Source organism: Petromyzon marinus, chromosome 11 (genome assembly GCF_048934315.1).
Source record: "Petromyzon marinus isolate PM22_M1 ecotype Great Lakes invasive population chromosome 11, UKy_Petmar_22M1.pri1.0, whole genome shotgun sequence".
Taxonomy (NCBI): Eukaryota; Metazoa; Chordata; class Hyperoartia; order Petromyzontiformes; family Petromyzontidae; genus Petromyzon; species Petromyzon marinus.
In genome coordinates, this window is record NC_133677.1 from 5,610,164 (window position 1) to 5,632,158 (window position 21,995).

At 43.7% G+C, this 21,995-nt stretch overlaps 1 protein-coding gene across 1 annotated transcript; it reads right to left on the reverse strand.

Moving 5' to 3' along the window:
* Positions 1–326: 326 nt before the first annotated feature.
* Positions 327–16,804, reverse strand: PAOX (polyamine oxidase). Its single transcript, XM_032952211.2, has 8 exons — positions 16,522–16,804; positions 11,469–11,788; positions 10,857–11,032; positions 10,093–10,292; positions 8,496–8,751; positions 3,259–3,371; positions 2,992–3,152; positions 327–2,205 (listed from the first exon to the last, which is right to left on the reverse strand). The coding sequence occupies exons 1-8, from the start codon at positions 16,676–16,678 to the stop codon at positions 2,053–2,055; spliced, it is 1,536 nt and encodes a 511-aa protein (XP_032808102.2). The 5' UTR covers positions 16,679–16,804; the 3' UTR covers positions 327–2,052.
* Between the last annotated feature and the right edge of the window lie 5,191 nt (positions 16,805–21,995).

Here is a 21,995-nt window from a genome sequence, read left to right on the forward strand (position 1 = left end):
AATGCAGTATATTCAACATTTTAAACGTGAAAATTATTGCGCATTATTGTGCTTCGCGACTGAATTGTGACTGCTCTGCTTTTGCTTGACAGCAGAGAGAAATAACAAATTTAATTAAGGCAAAGCGGTGTTTCAACCTGGTTAAAGCAATGTTAATTGGAAGTAAAATACGTGTTGGTAATTTCGTACAGAATAATTGCTGCTTGATTTAATTTCTAAGTTTTCTCAGGGTTAAAGGAAATGCTGAAAACATCATAAGGATTTTAGCATGCATGTCGTCTAACATGTGCTTATTTTAAAGATGACAAAAAATACGTTTCATTAAACATTGTTGAAGACTTTTTAATAATAAAATGCCAGAAACAACGCAATAATCAGAACTTTACACACTCGTTTAAATCAAAAATTGTAATCAGTAATTTGACGAGATGCATCAAGTTAATGATTTCCTTAATTTTCCTTGTCAAGTGTCAATGTTTTACAATGAATTTCTCAACGGGCAATGCACCAATTTGAATGTTTTTTTTGCTTATTTGGCACATGTCTGATGCTTGTTATAACATTCCTTTTTTTCTAAAAGTGCCAACTCCTGCTCTCGCCGCTCACCTCTCTACTGTCTTACTTTTATCAGTCAGCTGTCAATAACCGTTCTAGATATATCTACTGTACTGGGTTATTTTAAAGTTGTGCCCTCCCAATAGTTCCAGTATTTTCTTCTGTTGTGAATACGTTTTGATCCACTCACAAATATCTTGAACCCAACTTAGCAGCCTTCTGCATTGGGTTATTCAATAATTTCCTGTAAATCATACCCATTCGTTGTTAGAATGACTACGATTGAGCAGCCTTTATTCTTGGGCATCTGAAAGCGCTTTACGCCACATCTCATTTCACACATTTAAAAGGGCACCCCCTCAGTGGCATCAAGGAAATTAAGAGCGATAAAAGAAGTTAATGTGCAGATGCTGGAAGGACTGTTACATTTGTAGCGGCTAACTCGGAGACTAAGCGTTGGAGGCACTTCTTTATTAACAAGCACCATCGGGGTTAACACTTTATAATTCGTCCATCTATTGTCAGCGACATTACTCAGTCAGCACAGTTGGTCGGCTGCATGACTGGTGACGCCGCGAGATGGTGAAGACGGAGACGACGACAAGAAGGATGGTGAAAACGACAAGGATGGTGAAGACGACAATAAAAATGGTCAAGACGAGAAGAATGGTGACGAAGGCTTCAGTAGCACGACGGGGATCCCACTCCACACAACAGCCCCGAGGTCCCCTTCTTATACTGTCAGCGTGGCCGGGCTCCGCCCCCGGCCACACCCCCTTTCTAGAACCGACCAGCGGGTTCTTGGTGCGCCCCTTCTGTGACCTTTCCCCTAGATCCCCCTTCTCGTGTATATCCTGGCCTGCTGGCGTCAGGGCTGCCGTAAGCCGCAGATCCCCTTCTCTGCCAGCAGCCAGCGCTATGCTGCGACACCATTATTCTATGCCACGACACGTTGATCACGGGAGATGGCGGCAGATATGGGAGGCGTTCATCCAGCAGTGGATTGACATGACTCGGCAATAGGCAAAGTGTAATATGAAGCCCATAGCGTACTACAGTCTTTTGTTTACCTGTGTTATGCATTCATTTGCAATGGGAAACTGAAGCCATATGGGTATATGCATGCAATTAAATTTGCGTATTCAACCTGTGTTTATTTTAACATTTCCATTGCTTGCTTGCAAATGACAACGGAGGTAATAGAGAATTTTAATCACACTACAGTTTCTACCATTTCAATTACTATTTCAATCTCTAAAAAAAAATGTAGAAAGCTTTTGTAGAATATCCTTTATGTTATAAAAATCGGAAACACTTCGAGATTAGCATTTTAGTTTTTACCCTTACTGCATAGGTTTCCACATCTGTGCTGTCCAGCACTCCGATGCATTTCCGGATAATGCCAAACAACGCACGGCACCACCCGAAAATGCATAACGTTTGTTTACGCTGCCTGGGGTATTAATATCTCAGCGTAAAACCTTCGCGTAGGAAATCTCACAGTTTCGAATTCGACAAGTGCCTGCTGTTGCTGGTGCTGTAGTGTTTGATCAGTCGATCAGCTTCTCGCCAGCCGCTCTCCAGGGCACCATGCGTAGTGGAGTAAAACTGCCGATGCGTTGCTTCCCCGGCGAACATCACCTGCAGCGGCTGGGGAGACGTAGAAGAAAGCAGATAAGTGTCGTACATTATTGTGCACAAGACGCGTTGCTTTGTCGTTACGAAAGCTCGGTGAAATGGAAGCACGGTAAATGAATGATCTATGGTGGTGAAAGGAAACGTAAAAAAGGAGTAGCAAATGCAAATGTGTGACTATTAGTGTTATCTTTTTCCACAATGATCTTATGCTGTGACTGGTGAAAAAAAGCTAAATATCTCAAAATATCAACTATTCACATATCACCATGAGAATAACTTGATGGTTAATCATCTTACAATAACCAAATTAAGTGTCAAGAATCTTGTGAAGGTTTCAATTTTCACATGTTTTGTATGTTGACTTTGCTGCCTTTTTTGCCAGATAAACATGACCATTTTAAAGCAATATTTGTATGATAATATAATGATCTTTATTTGATCCATTAGGAAAGTCTCACAGAGTCTCAAGATTATTTTCTCAGGAGGGTCATGCATTGGGATATTTCAACAATCCCATCAATTTAGTGTTTCGTTTGTGACAGCAGGAAAACCCATGCATATGAGGGAGTGAGACTCAAAGCTCCACATTTATTCAAGAAACATACTGTTCTGCCATTTCTGAGCCACCTCTCACAGCTCAGTCTCCCACCAAAGCACTAGCCAGGCTTCCCAACCCAGCTTAGCTTTCAAGCCCCGATGAGATCGAATGCATTGAGAGCGATTTGGTGATATTCCAAAGCCAAATCCCTGAACTGTAATGTGCGGTAAGGCTTCTGAATTAAAGAACACGTGCTATACCTGTACACCACGCTGCTGACCGGTGGGCAGGGGTTGCGATAGGTTGTCAATGTCGTCACCGGAGGAACCAAGGGCTGTGTAGGAGTATGAGCCCAGTGTGTAAGGGTGACTCTTCCATCTTGAAATCAGCATCCTCTTGGGAGCTGGGATATTGGGATTGCCTGTCGGTGAATAACCAAAAGGGTCATATATCGTGTCAACTTTACGCGTCACATCGGAGCTCACAATGGAAACATTTCAGATGGTGCGATTGTAAACGTCAGTCACCTGTGAAGCTCCTCAGCAATTCAAGCATCCTCTGCCTCACTTCAGATTCCGTTAGGGTTTCCATGAACTCTGACTCCTTGCCAGCAATCCATCCGCACAGAACGTGACCAAACCTGTAAAAAGAAAAGCAATTTTGGCATCACGGTTCCATCAGAGCAGCACATGCTGAAAAATACACGTTTTTAATGTCACGAGGTAGTTGGGTTGCGATAGGAAGACAAGAAAAGGTTTATCAGCTGCAGCTAAAGAAGATGGCCTTCTTTTCGATTTAAAGCTTTCGTGACTGCAGGGATTCATCTTCTTGGTCCTTTCGGTAAAGTCACGTAGAATGGAAACAAAATAATAAAAATAGAACATAATAAAATAAAATTCTCACGACGTTTCGGCCACAACACAAGTAGCCTTCTTCAGGTGAAGGAACAGAACTGTCGGGACGACAGCGCTTCAATGAACGCTGCTAAGATTCGCAGCGTCTTTTAAGCTAGGTGGGAGGAGCAGAGCGCCTTGACAAAGGAGTTTACGTATCAACAGGAGAATTTAGCATTGAAATAGCTGTGTTAAAGTGTTGGATTAGCAGGGTGTTAAAGTCAGAAATTAGCATGTAACTGCGAGATTAGCATGATGTTAATGTGAGGGATTAGCATGTAACTGGTCACGGAAATAGCTATGTTAAAGTCAGAGTTTACATATTAACAGAGGCATTTAGTATATTGACGCTAAAGGACTGCAACTACCCAACTATCATAGAATAAACCGATGTGAAAAAACTAAGTATAAACTACATCAATATAATAAATGTACTCAATATATTCTTCAATAAGTTGAGCTATTAACATAAAGTAACTGGGTATACACTACACTATATAATGAATACCATATAGTAAACTGATAAAAAAAACTAAAATATAAACTACATCAATGTTATTCTTAGTTTTTTCGGTAAAGTCACGTTGAAGAGAAACAACAAAATAACAAAATATATATAAAACAATAAAAAAAATTCTCACGACGTTTCGACCATAACTCAAACGGTCATCATCAGGTGTGTCGGTTTGCATAAATGTATTTTGAAAACGGCATATTTATTTATATATATAAAAATAACGTTTGCGTCACGCGCAACGATGGCAGTTTGCCAGGACTAGTCCATCTATTTTTTGAAAAGAGGAGGGGGGAGACGAAATTTGTTTTTATGTATGCTGTCTGAAAGGCACTGTAAGCGTGAACAATCAATCAAGAACTGAAATGATTTATCAAATCTTTCCAATGATTGCTAAGATAGAATCCATCTTCTCGGTTGAAATTGTCTCTGTGTTTGTATATGTGGATAGCCTCATGAACGAATCTCTCATGGAAGCCAGATGGCTTACAAAGAACCTCCGTCTTGGAAAAGTCAATGGCATGTGAGCCTACTGAATTAGAACAATGATCTGCTACGGCCGAGGTGTTGGTCCTACCGTGTTTAAGGTCTGCTTTATGTTCACGAATGCGGTCCGAGATATGGCGTTTGGTTTCTCCAATGTAACTACTACCACAGAGGCAACTTAGTTTGTAGACACCAGGGTATTGTATGTCCGGAATCACATCTTTTACAGACGGAACCAGATCACGGATTTTATGTAATGTGTTGAAACGGACCTGGATCTTGTGTTTATTCAAGATTTTGGAGATCTTTTTTGTGATCCCAGCAATGTAGGGTAAAGTGATGGTTTTGAAAGGCTCCTCAAGAGGGTTCTTCTTCATGGTTTGAGTGATAGCTTTGCGGATTGTATAGTCGGAGTAACCATTAGCCCTAAGAGCTTGGTGTACGTGCTTGAGTTCACTGCTTATGTGTTCCTGGTCGGATATGCATTGGGCTCTATGATACAGAGTCTTGATGAGAGAATTCTTCTGTGATGGATGGTGGTGGGAATCCGGTTTCAGATAAGCATCCGTATGGGTAGCTTTCCTGTAGACAGAGTGGCTCATTGAACCATCAGGTCTCTTTTTAATTAGGACATCCAAAAAAGGTATCTTGCCATCTATTTCGACTTCCATGGTAAATCTGATGGCTGGGTGTATGGAATTGATGTGGTCGAAGAATTGGTCTAGAGCAGGCCGGCCATGTGGCCAGATGACAAAAGTGTCATCCACGTACCTCTTCCATAAGGTTGGGCGCAGAGTGGCAGTCTGGATGGCGTCAGTCTCAAATTTCTCCATGAAAATGTTAGCTATAACTGGAGAAAGGGGGGAGCCCATTGGGGTGCCCTCAGTTTGTAGAAAGTTCCATTCCAAGTGAAGTATGTATTGGTTAAACAGTGTCTCACCAGGGGGGGTACCTCAGTGTTTAGTCCTTGATGAACCAAGTCTTCAATGATTGCAATGGTGTCAGGTACAGGAACCTTGGTGAATAAGGAAACTACATCAAAACTGACAAGGAGGTCGTCTGGGGACAGGGAAATACCCTTGATTGTTGATACCAGGTGAGTAGAATTTTGTACCGCAGAGGTGGTCTTTCCAGTGAAAGGACGCAGGATTTCAGACAAAAAACGAGCTAGTTTGTAGGTGGGGGAGCTGATAGTAGAGACTATGGGACGAAGAGGTGTATCAACTTTATGTATTTTTGGTAAGCCGTATAATCTTGGTGGCCTGGCAGCAGAAGGTTTCAACGAAAACTGTTTAGATTGATCAATTAATGCGGTTGAATCAGAAATTATTTTGTTGGTTTGTGTGACGAGGCTGTTGGTGGGATCTCTTTTTATTTTTGTATAACTACCATTTTCATGGAGAAATTTGAGACTGACGCCATCCAGACTGCCACTCTGCGCCCAACCTTATGGAAGAGGTACGTGGATGACACTTTTGTCATCTGGCCACATGGCCGGCCTGCTCTAGACCAATTCTTCGACCACATCAATTCCATACACCCAGCCATCAGATTTACCATGGAAGTCGAAATAGATGGCAAGATACCTTTTTTGGATGTCCTAATTAAAAAGAGACCTGATGGTTCAATGAGCCACTGTCTACAGGAAAGCTACCCATACGGATGCTTATCTGAAACCGGATTCCCACCACCATCCATCACAGAAGAATTCTCTCATCAAGACTCTGTATCATAGAGCCCAATGCATATCCGACCAGGAACACATAAGCAGTGAACTCAAGCACGTACACCAAGCTCTTAGGGCTAATGGTTACTCCGACTATACAATCCGCAAAGCTATCACTCAAACCATGAAGAAGAACCCTCTTGAGGAGCCTTTCAAAACCATCACTTTACCCTACATTGCTGGGATCACAAAAAAGATCTCCAAAATCTTGAATAAACACAAGATCCAGGTCCGTTTCAACACATTACATAAAATCCGTGATCTGGTTCCGTCTGTAAAAGATGTGATTCCGGACATACAATACCCTGGTGTCTACAAACTAAGTTGCCTCTGTGGTAGTAGTTACATTGGAGAAACCAAACGCCATATCTCGGACCGCATTCGTGAACATAAAGCAGACCTTAAACACGGTAGGACCAACACCTCGGCCGTAGCAGATCATTGTTCTAATTCAGTAGGCTCACATGCCATTGACTTTTCCAAGACGGAGGTTCTTTGTAAGCCATCTGGCTTCCATGAGAGATTCGTTCATGAGGCTATCCACATATACAAACACAGAGACAATTTCAACCGAGAAGATGGATTCTATCTTAGCAATCATTGGAAAGATTTGATAAATCATTTCAGTTCTTGATTGATTGTTCACGCTTACAGTGCCTTTCAGACAGCATACATAAAAACAAATTTCGTCTCCCCCCTCCTCTTTTCAAAAAATAGATGGACTAGTCCTGGCAAACTGCCATCGTTGCGCGTGACGCAAACGTTATTTTTATATATATATAAATAAATATGCCGTTTTCAAAATTAATTTATGCAAACCGACACACCTGATGATGACCGTTTGAGTTATGGTCGAAACGTCGTGAGAATTTTTTTTTATTGTTTTATATATATTTTGTTATTTTGTTGTTTCTCTTCAACGTGACTTTACCGAAAAAACTAAGAATATGAATTACTGCAGTCACGAAAGCTTTAAATCAAAATTTACATCAATGTTATCAATAAACTCTATATACTCTCCAATCAGCTGAGCTACTAACAATAAGTCGTTATACATTATAATGCAATATGGCGAAGAAATGGGTGGCGGTTTTTTTCTTTTCAACGTTAGCACCACGGAAAGCGACGAGCTTTGTTCAGACGGACGAGTCCATCTATGCTCGGAACGGAGGAGGGGGGAGAGAGAGAAACAGCCACGATGCGCTGCTCTGTCCTGTGTTGTGTTACAACTATGTTATAAACTAGACTACTATACATTGCAATGTTATTCCTTCCAATCTAAACTACATTGTATAATATCGTAATGTATAACGACTTATTGTTAGTAGCTCAGCTGATTGGAGAGTATATTGAGTTTATTGATAACATTGATGTAGTTTATAATTTAGTTTTTTTTTATCAGTTTACTATATGGTATTCATTATATAGTGTAGTGTATACCCAGTTACTTTATGTTAATAGCTCAACTTATTGAATAATATATTGAGTACATTTATTATATTGATGTAGTTTATACTTAGTTTTTTCACATCGGTTTATTGTATGATAGTTGGGTAGTTGCAGTCCTTTGGCGTCAATATACTAAATGCCTCTGTTGATATATAAACTCTGACTTTAACATAGCTATTTCCGTGACCAGTTACATGCTAATCCTTCACATTAACATCATGCTAATCTCCCAGTTACATGCTAATTTCTGACTTTAACAACCTGCTAATCCAACACTTTAACACAGCTATTTCAATGCTAAATTCTCCTGTTTGATATGTAAACTCCTTTGTTAAGGCGCTCTGCTCCTCCCACCTAGCTTAAAAGACGCTCCGAAGCTTAGCAGCGTTCATTGAAGCGCTGTCTTCCCGACAGTTCTGTTCCTTCACCTGAAGAAGGCTACTTGTGTTGTGGCCAAAACGACGTGAGAATTTTATTTTATTATGTTTTATTTTTATTATTTTATTTCCATTCTACGTGACTTTACCGAAAGAACCAAGAAGAAAATGGCCTTCTGTTGCAGGAGTAAAATATCTGCCCAGGGAAACACGACTAATTAAGTGAACTTCACAAATTGAAACATGGCACATTTAGAAGACTGCATATACAGCTGTCATGAAACAATTTCAATTGCCTCTGAATGGGTACCTAACCTACCTCTCAGGCGGATGCAGAACTTGAATGCCAAACATCTTGCGCTGCCACTCGGCCTGAAAGGCTTCATTCCTCTTCTTGAAAGGCGACTCATCTGGCCACACCAGCTCCATCAACTTGCAGCTGGGATTCCAGAAGGGCTTCTCGAATTCCATGAAGATCTTATTGTTGGTACAAAAGCCAAGTTTTTGAACAGCTCTGACTTTCTCAGCAGGAAGTTGAGGTTTGAAGAGCATGGTGTGGTGTTTCTTTAGGTAGCCTGCAATAGAAAAAACATCGATTATTGCTTTGACTAATTTAATGAAAGCGAGTCATATAATCTGAATGTCGTTTTCTTTAAATATTTAACTGCACACCACGTTCAAAGTGTGTTTTACGTGCCTTGAGTCAGGGTGAAATTAGCTCGTGTGCAGGTGATAGGTGGACTGTTGCATCACAGTAGCACAAGAAGTGGTGGTGGTTTGGGTAGCTTTTTATCCAGCAGTGGATTGACCATGGCTGCTGATGATGAAGCCAGGGTGGTAAGCCATTTCCCACATTCTGGAGACCTGATTCCTGGTACCCGCCATTTTAAAATGAATGCCAATTAATCGTTTTAATGTCTTCTATTTACCCGATTTAATCAATCGTACCAACACAAGGAACTTGTTCATTTAGATAGCGTGTGTGGTTTTATTACAAGTGTAACGACAAATGAGCCGTTCTCTGGCGCCAGTGGGTGTACTACACCTCGAGGCTCACTAGAGGGCAGGTTCCGGATGTCACGGATGTCGGGTCAGGACATGACAGTCTGGGTGAACCCACGAGAGCACGTGAGACCGGACGAGGGGGCATGGGGATCCCCAGAAGGGGGTGAGCGGGCCACGTGATGTGGACCCAGAGCCTCCACGAAGGATCGAGAAGGGGGCGTGACCAGGGGCGGAGCCCGGTCATGCTACAGGAGATATAGCCCAGTCCCGAGCGGGGTGCTGTTCGACCCGGGAACGAAGCCGACTTCTTCGATCCTCGCTCGTCGGTCTCCGCACACGACGACACGACGGCGTGTCGGCTGTTCTGGTTCAACCATACAGTGTTTCCGTTCAAGTGGTTAGGTGGTTAGGAATGGTGGCCACCACCTTACGTAGTTAACACGTAATGTACATAGTTGCCCGGAATGTACGTAGTTAACCTTTGAACGTTGAGTAGTTGTTGGTTGTGTTGGTGGTTCAAGTTGTGTCAGTAAATAAACGTGTTGCCTCCAAGACTTGGTGTGTGCCCGGTTAGAAGCCACTACACAAGTATGTGTAGAATGTACATCGATGTAATTGAGTATGTTTAAGCTAGTGTCTTTTTAACTCAAAAGTTGCATTGCATTTTATTCAAGCCGACATATCTGTTTTTTTATAAATAATTGACTCTTATGATCACATGAAAATAGTTGGGGGAAAAAAATGCTCACGTTCAGCGCGGCTTGGAGGGGGTTTCCTGCCTTCGGGAGGCAGGATGTGGTGTGGCGCAAATTTTAAAGAGATAGTAAATTAAAATAAGTCGATCAGTGGACTTAATCGATTAATTGTCCCAGCTCTACAATGTACAGGTGACATTTGCTTGTTTCAATTACCTAGAGGTATGGTGACTAGTACATGATCGGCGTACAGCTTGTCTCCCCCCTCGCACTCTACACAGACCGAGTAATGTCTCGTATTCCCGTCCGTCTTCTGGGGCTCCAGTTGCCAGTGAATGCAGACCACAGGTGTATTTAACATGATGCATCCCAGAGGCACCATGTTCATCATTTTGTCTGTCAGTGACTGGTAACCCCTGCCAATAATGACCACAATGCAAATTAGGATCATCACCATAACTAAAATAAAGCAAGACCTCATCAAAATAATACATTTGTTTAGCAATAAATGCGTGCAAATAACTGGTGTCAATAATTGACTGAAATGTAGAAAATTCTTACACGTTTCATCGTAATCTCTATTTCTGATGTTGCTTACTTTGAGATTTAGGAGTATCAGTGGCATATACCGTTATATGAACTCTGCGACTCGAGTTTTATTTCCGACCACAGCTCTGTGGCGAGTGATATCCGGAACCCAACTTGGACCCTTCACAACTGACATGGTGTGGGTTGGGCTTCATCCGGTAATGGATTAAAAAAATTCGATATATTATTTTCAAGATATATTAATCAGCGATTCTGTTATGTCCCCCTCCTCCACCAAACCACAATGACCTACTAACCAGCGTAAAGCATGGTCAAACAACCCCCAGCATCGACAGACTGGGTAGGCGTTCATCCAATAGGGGGCTAGCAAGGGCAATGACCAACTTAAAATTAATACAAGCAATATTGAATTACACATGCAATGAAATAACCTTGGCAATGTGCAGTCAAGGCCTGGGAGGACATGGTACTCTCCGAACGCCCGCAGGTCCACGTCATCCATGCTGTGCGAACCCGTGATGCTGCACTCCAACTTTAGCTTCTCGCTCATCACTGCCAACTTGATGGCTCGCTCCTCTGGCGGTTCATTCTTCAATGCTTCAACGAGCTGCAACGTAACAAACACATACAAATGTTGTTCAAGGTGATCCAACAGGTACTGAAATTTTTTTAAGTAAACAAAGTGAGATAAACACTTGTTTTCGAAGCCCCTGTCTAGAGAATAATGTTTGGGAAAGGACATGCTAATTTAATGTGTTTCTACAGCTATTTCCAATATTTCACAGACTTTATAAAATGCACTATTTCCTTGACCTCTTTGCCAAAATAGTAGCCTTAACTGTGAAGAATCATAATGGTGTAGGGCGGCCCTCATTCAGCAGTGGATAAACAAATGGCTTTTGATGAAATGCATTAAAGTGAGTGAGCAGACAAATGTTTTATTGAAAAATACATCGCTGTGTGCATGCTTAGGCCCACTTTTGATATTACAACTCTAAAAATGCGTTTGTGTCATTCACATATATATGTGGTCTATACCGTACCTCTGCTTTTACAAAACCCTCTATGCTTTCAATGCCTTTGGGGAGAGGCTCTCCGCTCCGGAAGAAAGCCTTGCTGCGTTGCAGGATTTCAGCGTAAAGGGATTCGCAGCTCTCAATCATCTTCTCATCGAGTTGCTGACCCCCTGGAAGGCGAAACTCGCTATCGCCAAGTGAAGGCCTTCCCTCGACCACCACGAGCTGATTCTCTGCCAGCAGGGCTGTCTGGTCTAGAAGTCCATGGTTCTTGGCCACACGGAATACAGCATTTTCCATGCAGGGACCATGGATCCAGTTTGCACCGATCTCAAAAATGCCTTTGCCTGCACACGCAAATAATGAGCTGTTAGTATTCAACACTACTTGTTTGTAAACCACTGTTAAATATCGCATCCAAGTGATAATATGGGCATGTATAGTAGTCTGTTAAACTGGCAAACACTAGAAGTATGTTTAACAAATGCGCTGAAGGTATGGTTTTGCAAGTTCAGGCCTTTTTTCATCCATTGCTGGATGATGATATCTCCATTCCATGTGGATCATGGGAGTTATTTGACCATACTTCACCACACTGGTATTTGTATTGATGCAGACGGGAATCATTGAAGTTCCACTGAGGTATAGTACAACAATAGATTGGTCTGCACACAAAGTAGCTCAGCAGTCTATAGCATCTGTAAGGCATGGTAGTCTCTTGTCGAAGTACTAGGTTCAACCCTACCTAACTTACGAGATATGATGAAATTGGGTGCTTTCCAGGCGATTTGGTCTGAGGCATGGCAAATATAGTATTTGTTGAATTTCCTTAATATATCAAATTGAACTGTGCCAAAGACAGACCAGGACCTTCTTCTTGGTTATTTCGGTAAAGTCACGTAGAATTGAAATAAAATAATAAAAATAAAACATAATAAAATAAAATTCTCACGACGTTTCGGCCACAACACAAGTAGCCTTCTTCAGGTGAAGAAACAGGACTGTCCAGAAGACAACGCTTGAGTGAACACTGCCAAGCATGGACAGCGTCTTCTAAGCTGTGTGGGAAGAATTAACATATGAATTCGCATGTTAATGAGGGACAAGCTTCGGAACGGAGGAGGGGGGGAGGGTAAAAAAGGAGAAAGTCGCGGCATCTCTTTAGAAAGGTGAGAGACTCGATTAGCTGAGCCTTCTTATCCCGGAGTTTGTTGAAGGATCTTAAGGCTATGTGGAATCCCTCCCCGTAGAGGCGGTTAAATTTCGATTTAAAGCTTTCGTGACTGCAGGGATTCATCTTCTTGGTTACCGAAAGAACCAAGAACCAAGAAGATGAATCCCTGCAGTCACGAAAGCTTTAAATCGAAATTAGATCAAGACCTTCTTGAATGCACTGTATTCTTAAAAACCCTTTGTGCCTGTGTGTGTTAATATTCCGCTTTGGAAATGGCAATAAATGCAGGTTTGTGAAACAGATGGTTCAGATGTCAAGCAATTATTTTAATTAGTAAATGTTTTACTTAGCCTCATCTATCTTTACGGAGTTCTTGTAGACATATTTGGCTGCTCGTTGTAACTTACAAACGACCAACAGTTCACCCACTGCATCACAAGATGCAATTAAAAAGCTTATCTGCAACCAATGTGTTGTGAGACCTGGGGGACTGCTCCTAACCTTTGGTGAGAGATTAGATTATTGATGCACTAAACCAGAGAACTTGTTACACAAGTGCAAGAGGACATTTCAATGCATTTGAACTGGCATAAGCCAACTACATTTCACACAAAAAAATCCAAAGCGTTGCTCGTTTTATGACACCAGGTGTATTCTCAAAACCATTGTTGACAGATTACATTATTAAGGCAATTAAAACATATAAAAAAAAGCATTACGTTGCTGGTAATCAGCATGTTCTTGTCATATACATACCCTGCCTACCAAACTATGTTTGAAAAAGGCATGAAGGTTTATGTGCAAAGTGTAAAGATGCAACACAGTACAATACGAAGTGCCTTGAAAACAGAGAACTCTACCTTATTTAAAAATCTACTTGGATTTGATCTTACAGTACAGTATTTGCATTCGTGTATGCTGATTTAGATCATTTGAGGAAATTACTTTCAACGTCTGTAACTCACTTTATATTCAAACACCGTGGGTACTGTTTGTACGGTACGTTATGATCAACCTTGCCGCTGAAAACATGGAGTAATGCATTGGTGTACATTCCATTTGAATTTATAAGGATACATTAGCTACTCTCTTAACACAGTACAATACGTCCAAACAGAGAAAATTAGAATGAAAAAAAACAGGGCACGCAAAATACCAACATCTAAAGAGATACTAGACCTAGGGTCTAGGCAGGAAAGGGGTTAACCCCAGGCCAATACTGGGCCTGGAACAAAGAGGGAAGAAATGGATAAACATGACCGTGTACGTAATTGATATTTGACCCTAAGCATTATAATTTAGACTTTTGTATGAAAGCTTCCTCACACTTGTGTGTGCACACAAGGTGTGCAAGTATTGGACCCATGATTTATAATTCCAAGTGCACATTACTCAACATGTACAGATCGCTTCCTGATTATTCATTCATTAAATCAGTTTTGTAAATGCACGGCCACTTTGTCAATCCGCTGGTCACTTAGTGTTGGTGAAGGCGAGGTTCATAGATGCGTGCAGTATATATGAATGTGGTAGTACTGTATATCTCCATATATATAAAAGGCAAAGTTGTGAATGTGTGTCTGTTCAAAATGTTTAGCGTACTTCCCGACATGCAACAAACTGGAAATTTGCCATGTGGGTACTTTCCACACTGTACACCATGCAAACATGATAAAAATACTTGTTTTTTTGGGGGGGGGAGCTCAATAATGCATATTTTTATTGTACGGCAAGTGAGCTGTGACGTCAAATCTGTCACGTGACCCGCGCATGTGGAAGCGTAACGCATTGTAGTGTAGCGGTTAGCGCGCTGTGTATGTGTCTGTGTGTCTGTCTGTGTGTGTCTGTGCAAGTGTAACGCATTGTAGTGTAGTGGTTAGCGCGCTGTGTATGTGTGTCTGTGTGTGTGTCTGTGTGTGTGTGCAAGTGTAACGGATTGTAGTGTAGTGGTTAGCGCGCTGTGTATGTGTGTCTGTGTGTCTGTCTGTGTGTCTGTGTGTGTCTGTCTGTGTGTGTCTGTCTGTGTGTGTGTGCAAGCGTAACGCATTGTAGTGTAGCGGTTAGCGCGTTGCGCTACGAACCCGGCGACCCGAGTTCGATTCCCGCTCACGGCCACCACCGGTGACGAGTATTTTAACCCGTCCTGGGCCTCCCTTAGGTCGACTCAGCCTCAAACAACTAACTGCTGTGGTGTGTGAACATTGCCACTGGGGAGACAAAGGCGGCCGGGCGTGCTGCTGGCCACCCACCCCCTCGTATTGTATATACTATAGTGGATTTTGCTGCATTTTCCTCTGCTGTGTTGTCCAGCAGCCTAAAACAACTTGTCACCCATGGTGGACATTCATCCAAGCAATTATCCAGGCTCAAACCTGCTTAACTTTAAAGATTTGACAGTATCTTTATCTATATTCTGCCGAGACCAAAAAAAAACAGAAATGCATTATTCTTTCCATCGGCTCAGTGCAATGTCATAGTTATTTCCCCCAAAGAGTAACACTTGACGAATTACTTACACTGATTAAAAATATCTTAAGATAAATTGTTAACTCAATCGCTAAAATGGCATTATATAACTTCTATACACACAAAACAATTGATAAAAGTATCGGGCATCATTATTTGTATCTAATACTTTTACAATAAATGTACGTGTGCTGGTATAAACGTTGATCCCACAGTATGTGTAGAGAAATTTATGGCAATGTTAATTTTGCGGGCAGTCTTGATGAAAGTTTGAAAGTGTATATATCCGTGATTGACAGCGTGACAAATGTAACGTATGCTGCATCAAGCTTGGGAAAATATACAAAAGTCAATCCAACTGCTTTCAGAACAACTCATTTAAAACATTGTATAAAATGATATCATGCATTGTCCATACACGGTAACAAAAACAACTCATGAACGCATAACACACAACACTTTAATGTAGTATTCTTCGAATTTGGAGACGTATTCTCCGGACAATAAGACGCACTTCCCCCCTCCCTCCCCCCACCCCTGTATTTTGAACCCAAAGTTGGGTCCGGTGCGTCTTATAATCCGGTGTGTGGTGAGGACAAATTTGCAAAAACTTCTGTAACTTCGGGGTAACAAAATTGGAGGTGGGTGGGTCAGATGCCAACAAGTTAGCACGAGACCACCACGTGTGCTTGTCTCCACAGCGTTATTGTCCACACACGAGTTAAAATTAGTACAATCAATTAACGCCTCCACTTAAACCTGTTTTTTCCCCCCTTATGCAATTTTTTTCTTACCGATTTTTAAAACCATTACAACACTGGTCCTATAAGTAACGGCGGCGAAATGTTGACGAACCTCGCCTGGTATACAGGAGGTTCGTGGGCTCGATCCCGACCCTGGCGCCTGCTGCTGCTGCATATTCTGGAGTTGGTGCGTCTCTCTCTCTCCCCGTGGTCGCGTGGATTTGTCTCCGTGTTCTCTCGGTTTGTTTCTACCCCCCCCACACGCCTCCACATTGTGAAACATCATCAGAGTCTTTGGGCTGCTTGCTATAAATGTCCACACGATAAGCCACTTCGTTGAAGCTGTCATTTTGTGACCAGGTCGCTTTTGGAAAGAAAGATAAAAACAGCTATACTGTAAAGCTCTTTGGGTCTTACCTGGTGTAAAAAAATTGTTTTAAATCAAAGTTTCGCTTAGCTTGGAGTTTAAAGAGATGACCAACGAACTACGGGGTCAATAGGGCATTATGCTGTGTTCTTCCTGGTTCAGAAGTTCTACTGCCGAATTAATTTTTCAGCCTGAGGACGACGTGATATATTATTATTTTTCATTTAATTGTTCTACCTACGTGACTTTACCGAAAAAAAATAAGGGCATTATATACACCATGCGTGTGTGGTGGCGGTGATGTGGGGGCATGCGAGCGAACTCTGTTACCGAAGTTGGTGCTGTGAATGCGACCTCCCGCACGGCCCGTGGCCTCAACGATGAGGAGATCCGCGAAGCCGAACCTCAGCAACTTCTCGGCCGCGGCGATGCCGGCGATGCCGCAGCCGACGATGATGACCTTCGCGTTTCTTCTCGCCGCGGCCATAATCGGGTTGGCAAGTTGGTGAACACTTCACGCGCCGCACAATTCACGAAATCGCCGTTACTGCTTCAGCGTGTGCAGGTGCCAGTGGAGGAGCGAGACGAGTAAGTGACCCCCCACGACTCCACCCACCCCAGCCACGACTCCACCCACCCCAGCCACGACTCCACCCACCCCAGCCACGACTCCACCCACCCCAGCCACGACTCCACCCACCCCAGCCACGACTCCACCCACCCCTGCCACGACTCCACCCACCCCAGCCACGACTCCACCCACCCCACCCACGACTCACCCCACCCCACTCACGACTCCACCCACCCCACCCACGACTCCACCCACCCACGACTCCATGCACCCCACTCACGACTCCACCCACCCCACCCACGACTCCACCCACCCCACCTACGACTCCACCCACCCCACCCACGACTCCACCCACCCCACCCACGACTCCATGCACCCCACTCACGACTCCACCCACCCCACCCACGACTCCACCCACCCCACCTACGACTCCACCCACCCCACCCACGACTCCACCCACCCCACCCACGACTCCACCCACCCCATCCACGACTCCACCCACCCCACTCACGACTCCACCCACCCCACTCACGACTCCACCCACCCCACCCACGACTCCACCCCACCCACGACTCCACCCACCCCAGCCACGACTCCACCCACCCAACCCACGACTCCACCCACCCCACCCACGACTCCACCCACCTGAGCCACGACTCCACCCACCCCACCCACGACTCCACTCACCCCACCCACGACTCCACCCACCCCACCCACACCACTCCACCCACCCCACTCACGACTCCACCCACCCCACTCACGACTCCACCCACGACTCCACCCACCCCACCCACGACTCCACCCACCCCACCCACGACTCCATCCACCCCACCCACACCACTCCACCCACTCGGATATTGATAAGGTCTGTGATATCCCCAACCTGACTACGGCTTGGGAGACTTTCAGGTACACGTTTCTCCAAATTCTTAACACACATGCTCCGTTGGTTAGATTTAAAACTAAAGGCAACCGCCCACCATGGGATGATCCTTTGATTACAAAGCTCATGAAAACTAGGGACAAGGCTTGGGCATGTGCTCAGAAAAGTAATTTGGTAAATGACTGGCTAGAATACAGGATTTTAAGGAATAGATGCGTAAAAAAAATACGGCATGCAAAAAATGCCTATTTTTCCTCCACTCTCCTGGAATCACATGGAAATGCCAGGATTTTTTGGAAAACAATCAAATCTATCGAAAAGGCATCCAAAACAGAAAATCTGCCCGTTGAGCTTCACCGAAATGGGGAATATTTTTCAGATCCCAAAAAAATAGTTGACAATTTTAACCTTCATTTTTTCTGAAGCTGGTAATCTTTTTGATAATGTATTGGGAGTCACCCCTGCTCATGCAAATTCCTACACCCCTGTGCAAACATTAAACGAATTTAGTTTCCAGCCAATCCACGAAAGTAATGTTCTGAAACAACTGTCCTACCTCAAAGGGTCCTCCTCTACCGGAGCAGATAGTTTTCCCGTCTTTGCTCTACTAACTGTTGGTCACCTAATATACAAACCTATAGACCATATTTTCAACCTGTCCATCAAAGAAGCATCAGTTCCTCTAGAATGGAAACATTCCTATGTCCGTCCACTTCACAAAGGGGGCCCTAAAGATGATCCCAATAACTACCGACCTATCTCAATTTTGTCCCCATTGATGAAAATGTTTGAAAAATTATTGAACTACCAAATTAGCAGTTTCCTGTCCACCAACAATCTACTACATCTAAAACAACCTGGGTTCCGGAAAAAATACAGCATCACATCTGCTGCAACTAGCAGGATTCCATCTTGTAAGATCGGATCGTGACATAGCACTCTCCAGCAAGACGAAAGGCGGTGGTATTTGTTTTTACATTAACAGTGGCTGGTGTGTAGATGTCACAGTGATTCTGCAACATTGTTCTCCACTCCTTGAATCAATTTTTATAACCTGTAAACCGTTTTACTCGCCTCGCGAGTTCGCGTCGCTCATTTTGGTCGGAGTTTATTTGCCGCCTTGTCCTCAGGTTAAAGAGGCCCAACGCATGCTCGCCGATCAGATTCTGAGTGTGGAGCGAGCAAATCCAGATTCGTTGGTTATCGTACTTGGCGACTTTAACAAAGGTAATCTCAGCCACGAACTCCCCAAATACATACAATTCATTAAATGCCCAACCAGAGAAGGGAACACTCTGGATCACTGTTACACTACAGTCAGTAGAGCCTACCACGCCGTCCCCCGAGCAGCACTAGGACACTCTGACCATGCCATGGTCCACCTGATTCCTGCATACAGGCAGAAACTAAAACTCTGTAAACCTGCTGTGAGGACATCTAAACAGTGGACCAGTGAGGCTGTGGAAGATTTGCGGGCGTGCTTAGACTGTACTGACTGGGATATGTTCACGACTGCTACCAATAGTCTGGATGAACTCACAGAGGCTGTGACGTCCTACATCAGCTTCTGTGAGGACTGCTGTATCCCAACACGTACCAGGGTGAACTTTAACAACAATAAGCCCTGGTTCTCAGCAAAGCTCAGAAAGTTGAGGTTGGAGAAGGAGGAAGCGTTTAGGAGTGGAGATAGAGACAGATTCAAGGAGTCGAAGAACAGGTTTAGCAAAGCGGTGAGAGAGGCTAAACGACTGTACTCAGAGAGACTAAAACACCAGTTCTCTACAAACGACGCTGCTTCTGTCTGGAGAGGGCTCAGGCAGATCACCAACTACAAACCCAGAGCCCCCCACACCACTAACGACTCCCGCCTAGCCAACGACCTGAACGAGTTCTACTGTAGATTTGAAAGACAATTGGACTGTCCTGAACCACCCCTTCCAACCCAAGAGGCCCCATCCCCCACCAATACTACAGAGACGACTATCTCCTTTCAGGAGGGAGAAGTTAATAGACTTTTCAAGAGGCAGAATCCACGCAAAGCAGCCGGGCCGGACTCTGTCTCTCCAGCCACCCTCAGGCACTGTGCTGACCAGCTGTCTCCGGTGTTCACCAACATCTTTAACACCTCCCTGGAGACATGCCATGTACCAGCCTGTCTCAAGTCCTCCACCATAATCCCTGTGCCCAAAAAGCTAAGGCCAACAGGACTAAATGATTACAGACCGGTTGCCCTTACATCTGTGGTAATGAAGTCTTTTGAGCGCCTGGTCCTGGCACACCTCAAAGCCATCACAGACCCTCTCCTGGACCCCCTTCAGTTTGCCTACAGAGCCAACAGGTCTGTGGACGATGCAGTTAACATGGCCCTCCACTTCACCCTACAGCATCTGGACGCCCCAGCATCCTACGCCAGGATCCTGTTTGTGGACTTCAGCTCTGCCTTCAACACCATCATCCCTGCCCTGCTTCAGGACAAGCTCTTCCAGCTGAACGTGCCATACACCACCTGTAAATGGATCACAGACTTCCTGTCTGACAGGAAGCAGTGCGTTAAGCTGGGAACACAAGTCTCTGGCTCCAGGTCCATCAGCACCGGAACTCCTCAGGGCTGCGTCCTTTCCCCTCTGCTCTTCTCCCTGTATACCAACAGCTGCACCTCCAATCATCTGTCCGTCAAACTATTGAAGTTTGCGGATGACACCACCCTCATTGGGCTGATCTCTGGTGGGGATGAGTCTGACTATAGGTGGGAAGCTGACAATCTGGTGACCTGGTGTAGCCAGAACAACTTAGAGCTAAATGCTCTAAAGACAGTTGAGATGGTTGTGGACTTCAGGAAGAATACAGCACCACTCACCCCCATCACCCTGTTAGACTCCCCAGTAAAAATTGTAGAGTCCTTCCGCTTCCTGGGCACTATTCTCTCCCGGGACCTCAAGTGGGAATTGAACATCAGCTCCCTCACCAAGAAAGCTCAACAGAGGATGTACTTTCTACGGCAGCTGAAGAAATTCAACCTGCCAAAGACAATGATGGTGCAATTCTATACAGCGATCATTGAATCCATCCTCACCTCCTCCATAACCGTCTGGTACGCTGCTGCCACTGCCAAGGACAAGAGCAGACTGCAGCGTATCATCCACACTGCTGAGAAGGTAATTGCCTGCAATCTACCGACCCTCGAGGACCTGCACACGACAAGGTCTATGAGGCGAGCGAGGAAGATTATGGCCGATTTCTCCCACCCTGGACACTCTCTGTTTCAGCTACTCCCCTCCGGCAGAAGGCTTCGGTCCATCAGGACCAAAACCTCACGCCATAAAAACAGTTTCTTCCCATCTGCTGCTGGCCTGTTAAACAAGGCCAAGGGCTAACACTGTTTTTAACATTTGATCTACATAACGACACGTTGCTGATATTAACTATGTTTCCCTATTTGTATTTTTAAATTATATCTTAAAGCTATTTTATATTCGATATTTATTTAATTTTATATACTTCAGCCCCTTAGTGTTAGACTTTTAACCATTATTATAGTAAGACTTGTTTAAAACTTATTTAAGATTTTAGATTCCTATATGTTGAATGTATGCACCATCCTGCCAAAGTAAATTCCGTGTCGGTGTGAACTTACATGGCGAATAAAACCCTTTCTGATTTCTGATTCTAGACTCTTTGAATTAAATTTACAATAGCCTTGATAATAAGCATTACTGTGCCTGTCTTTTTCTTGACCTGTCCAAAGCTTTTGATACAGTTGACCACAACACCCTGCTTAGTAAACTAAGTTGCCTTGGTTTTTCCGAGAACACAGTACAATGGTTAAAAAATTACCTCTTTTCTCGCACTCAAACTGTATTCACAGATGGTTGGAGGTCAAACAGTGTTAAGATAACAAAAGGGGTTCCACAGGGTTCCATCCTCGGCCCCCTCTTGTTCTCTCTTTATGTCAATGACTTGGGCACTGAACTGGATCATTCCAGGGTAAATCTTTTTGCAGATGACACGATACTGATTACTGCTGGCCGCTCTCCGGAAGACGTGATTGCTAAGCTCCAGGGAGATTTCAACAAACTACAACATCAGCTAGTTTCTCTTAAACTAGTCCTGAATACCTCCAAAACCAAGGTGCTATGCTTCTCTCCGGGACTAAAGCAGGAAGTTATTTTTCCCCAATTACGTTCCTTGAATAATTATAAAATAGAGCAAGTCAAGATCTATAAGTATCTTGGGGTCATCCTGGATTCAAAACTTAGTTTTGAAGATCACATTGATTGTATTGGTAAAAAGACAACAATAAAAATTGGTAATACAGGTTTTTGGGTTAGATCGCGTTTATTTATTTTTATT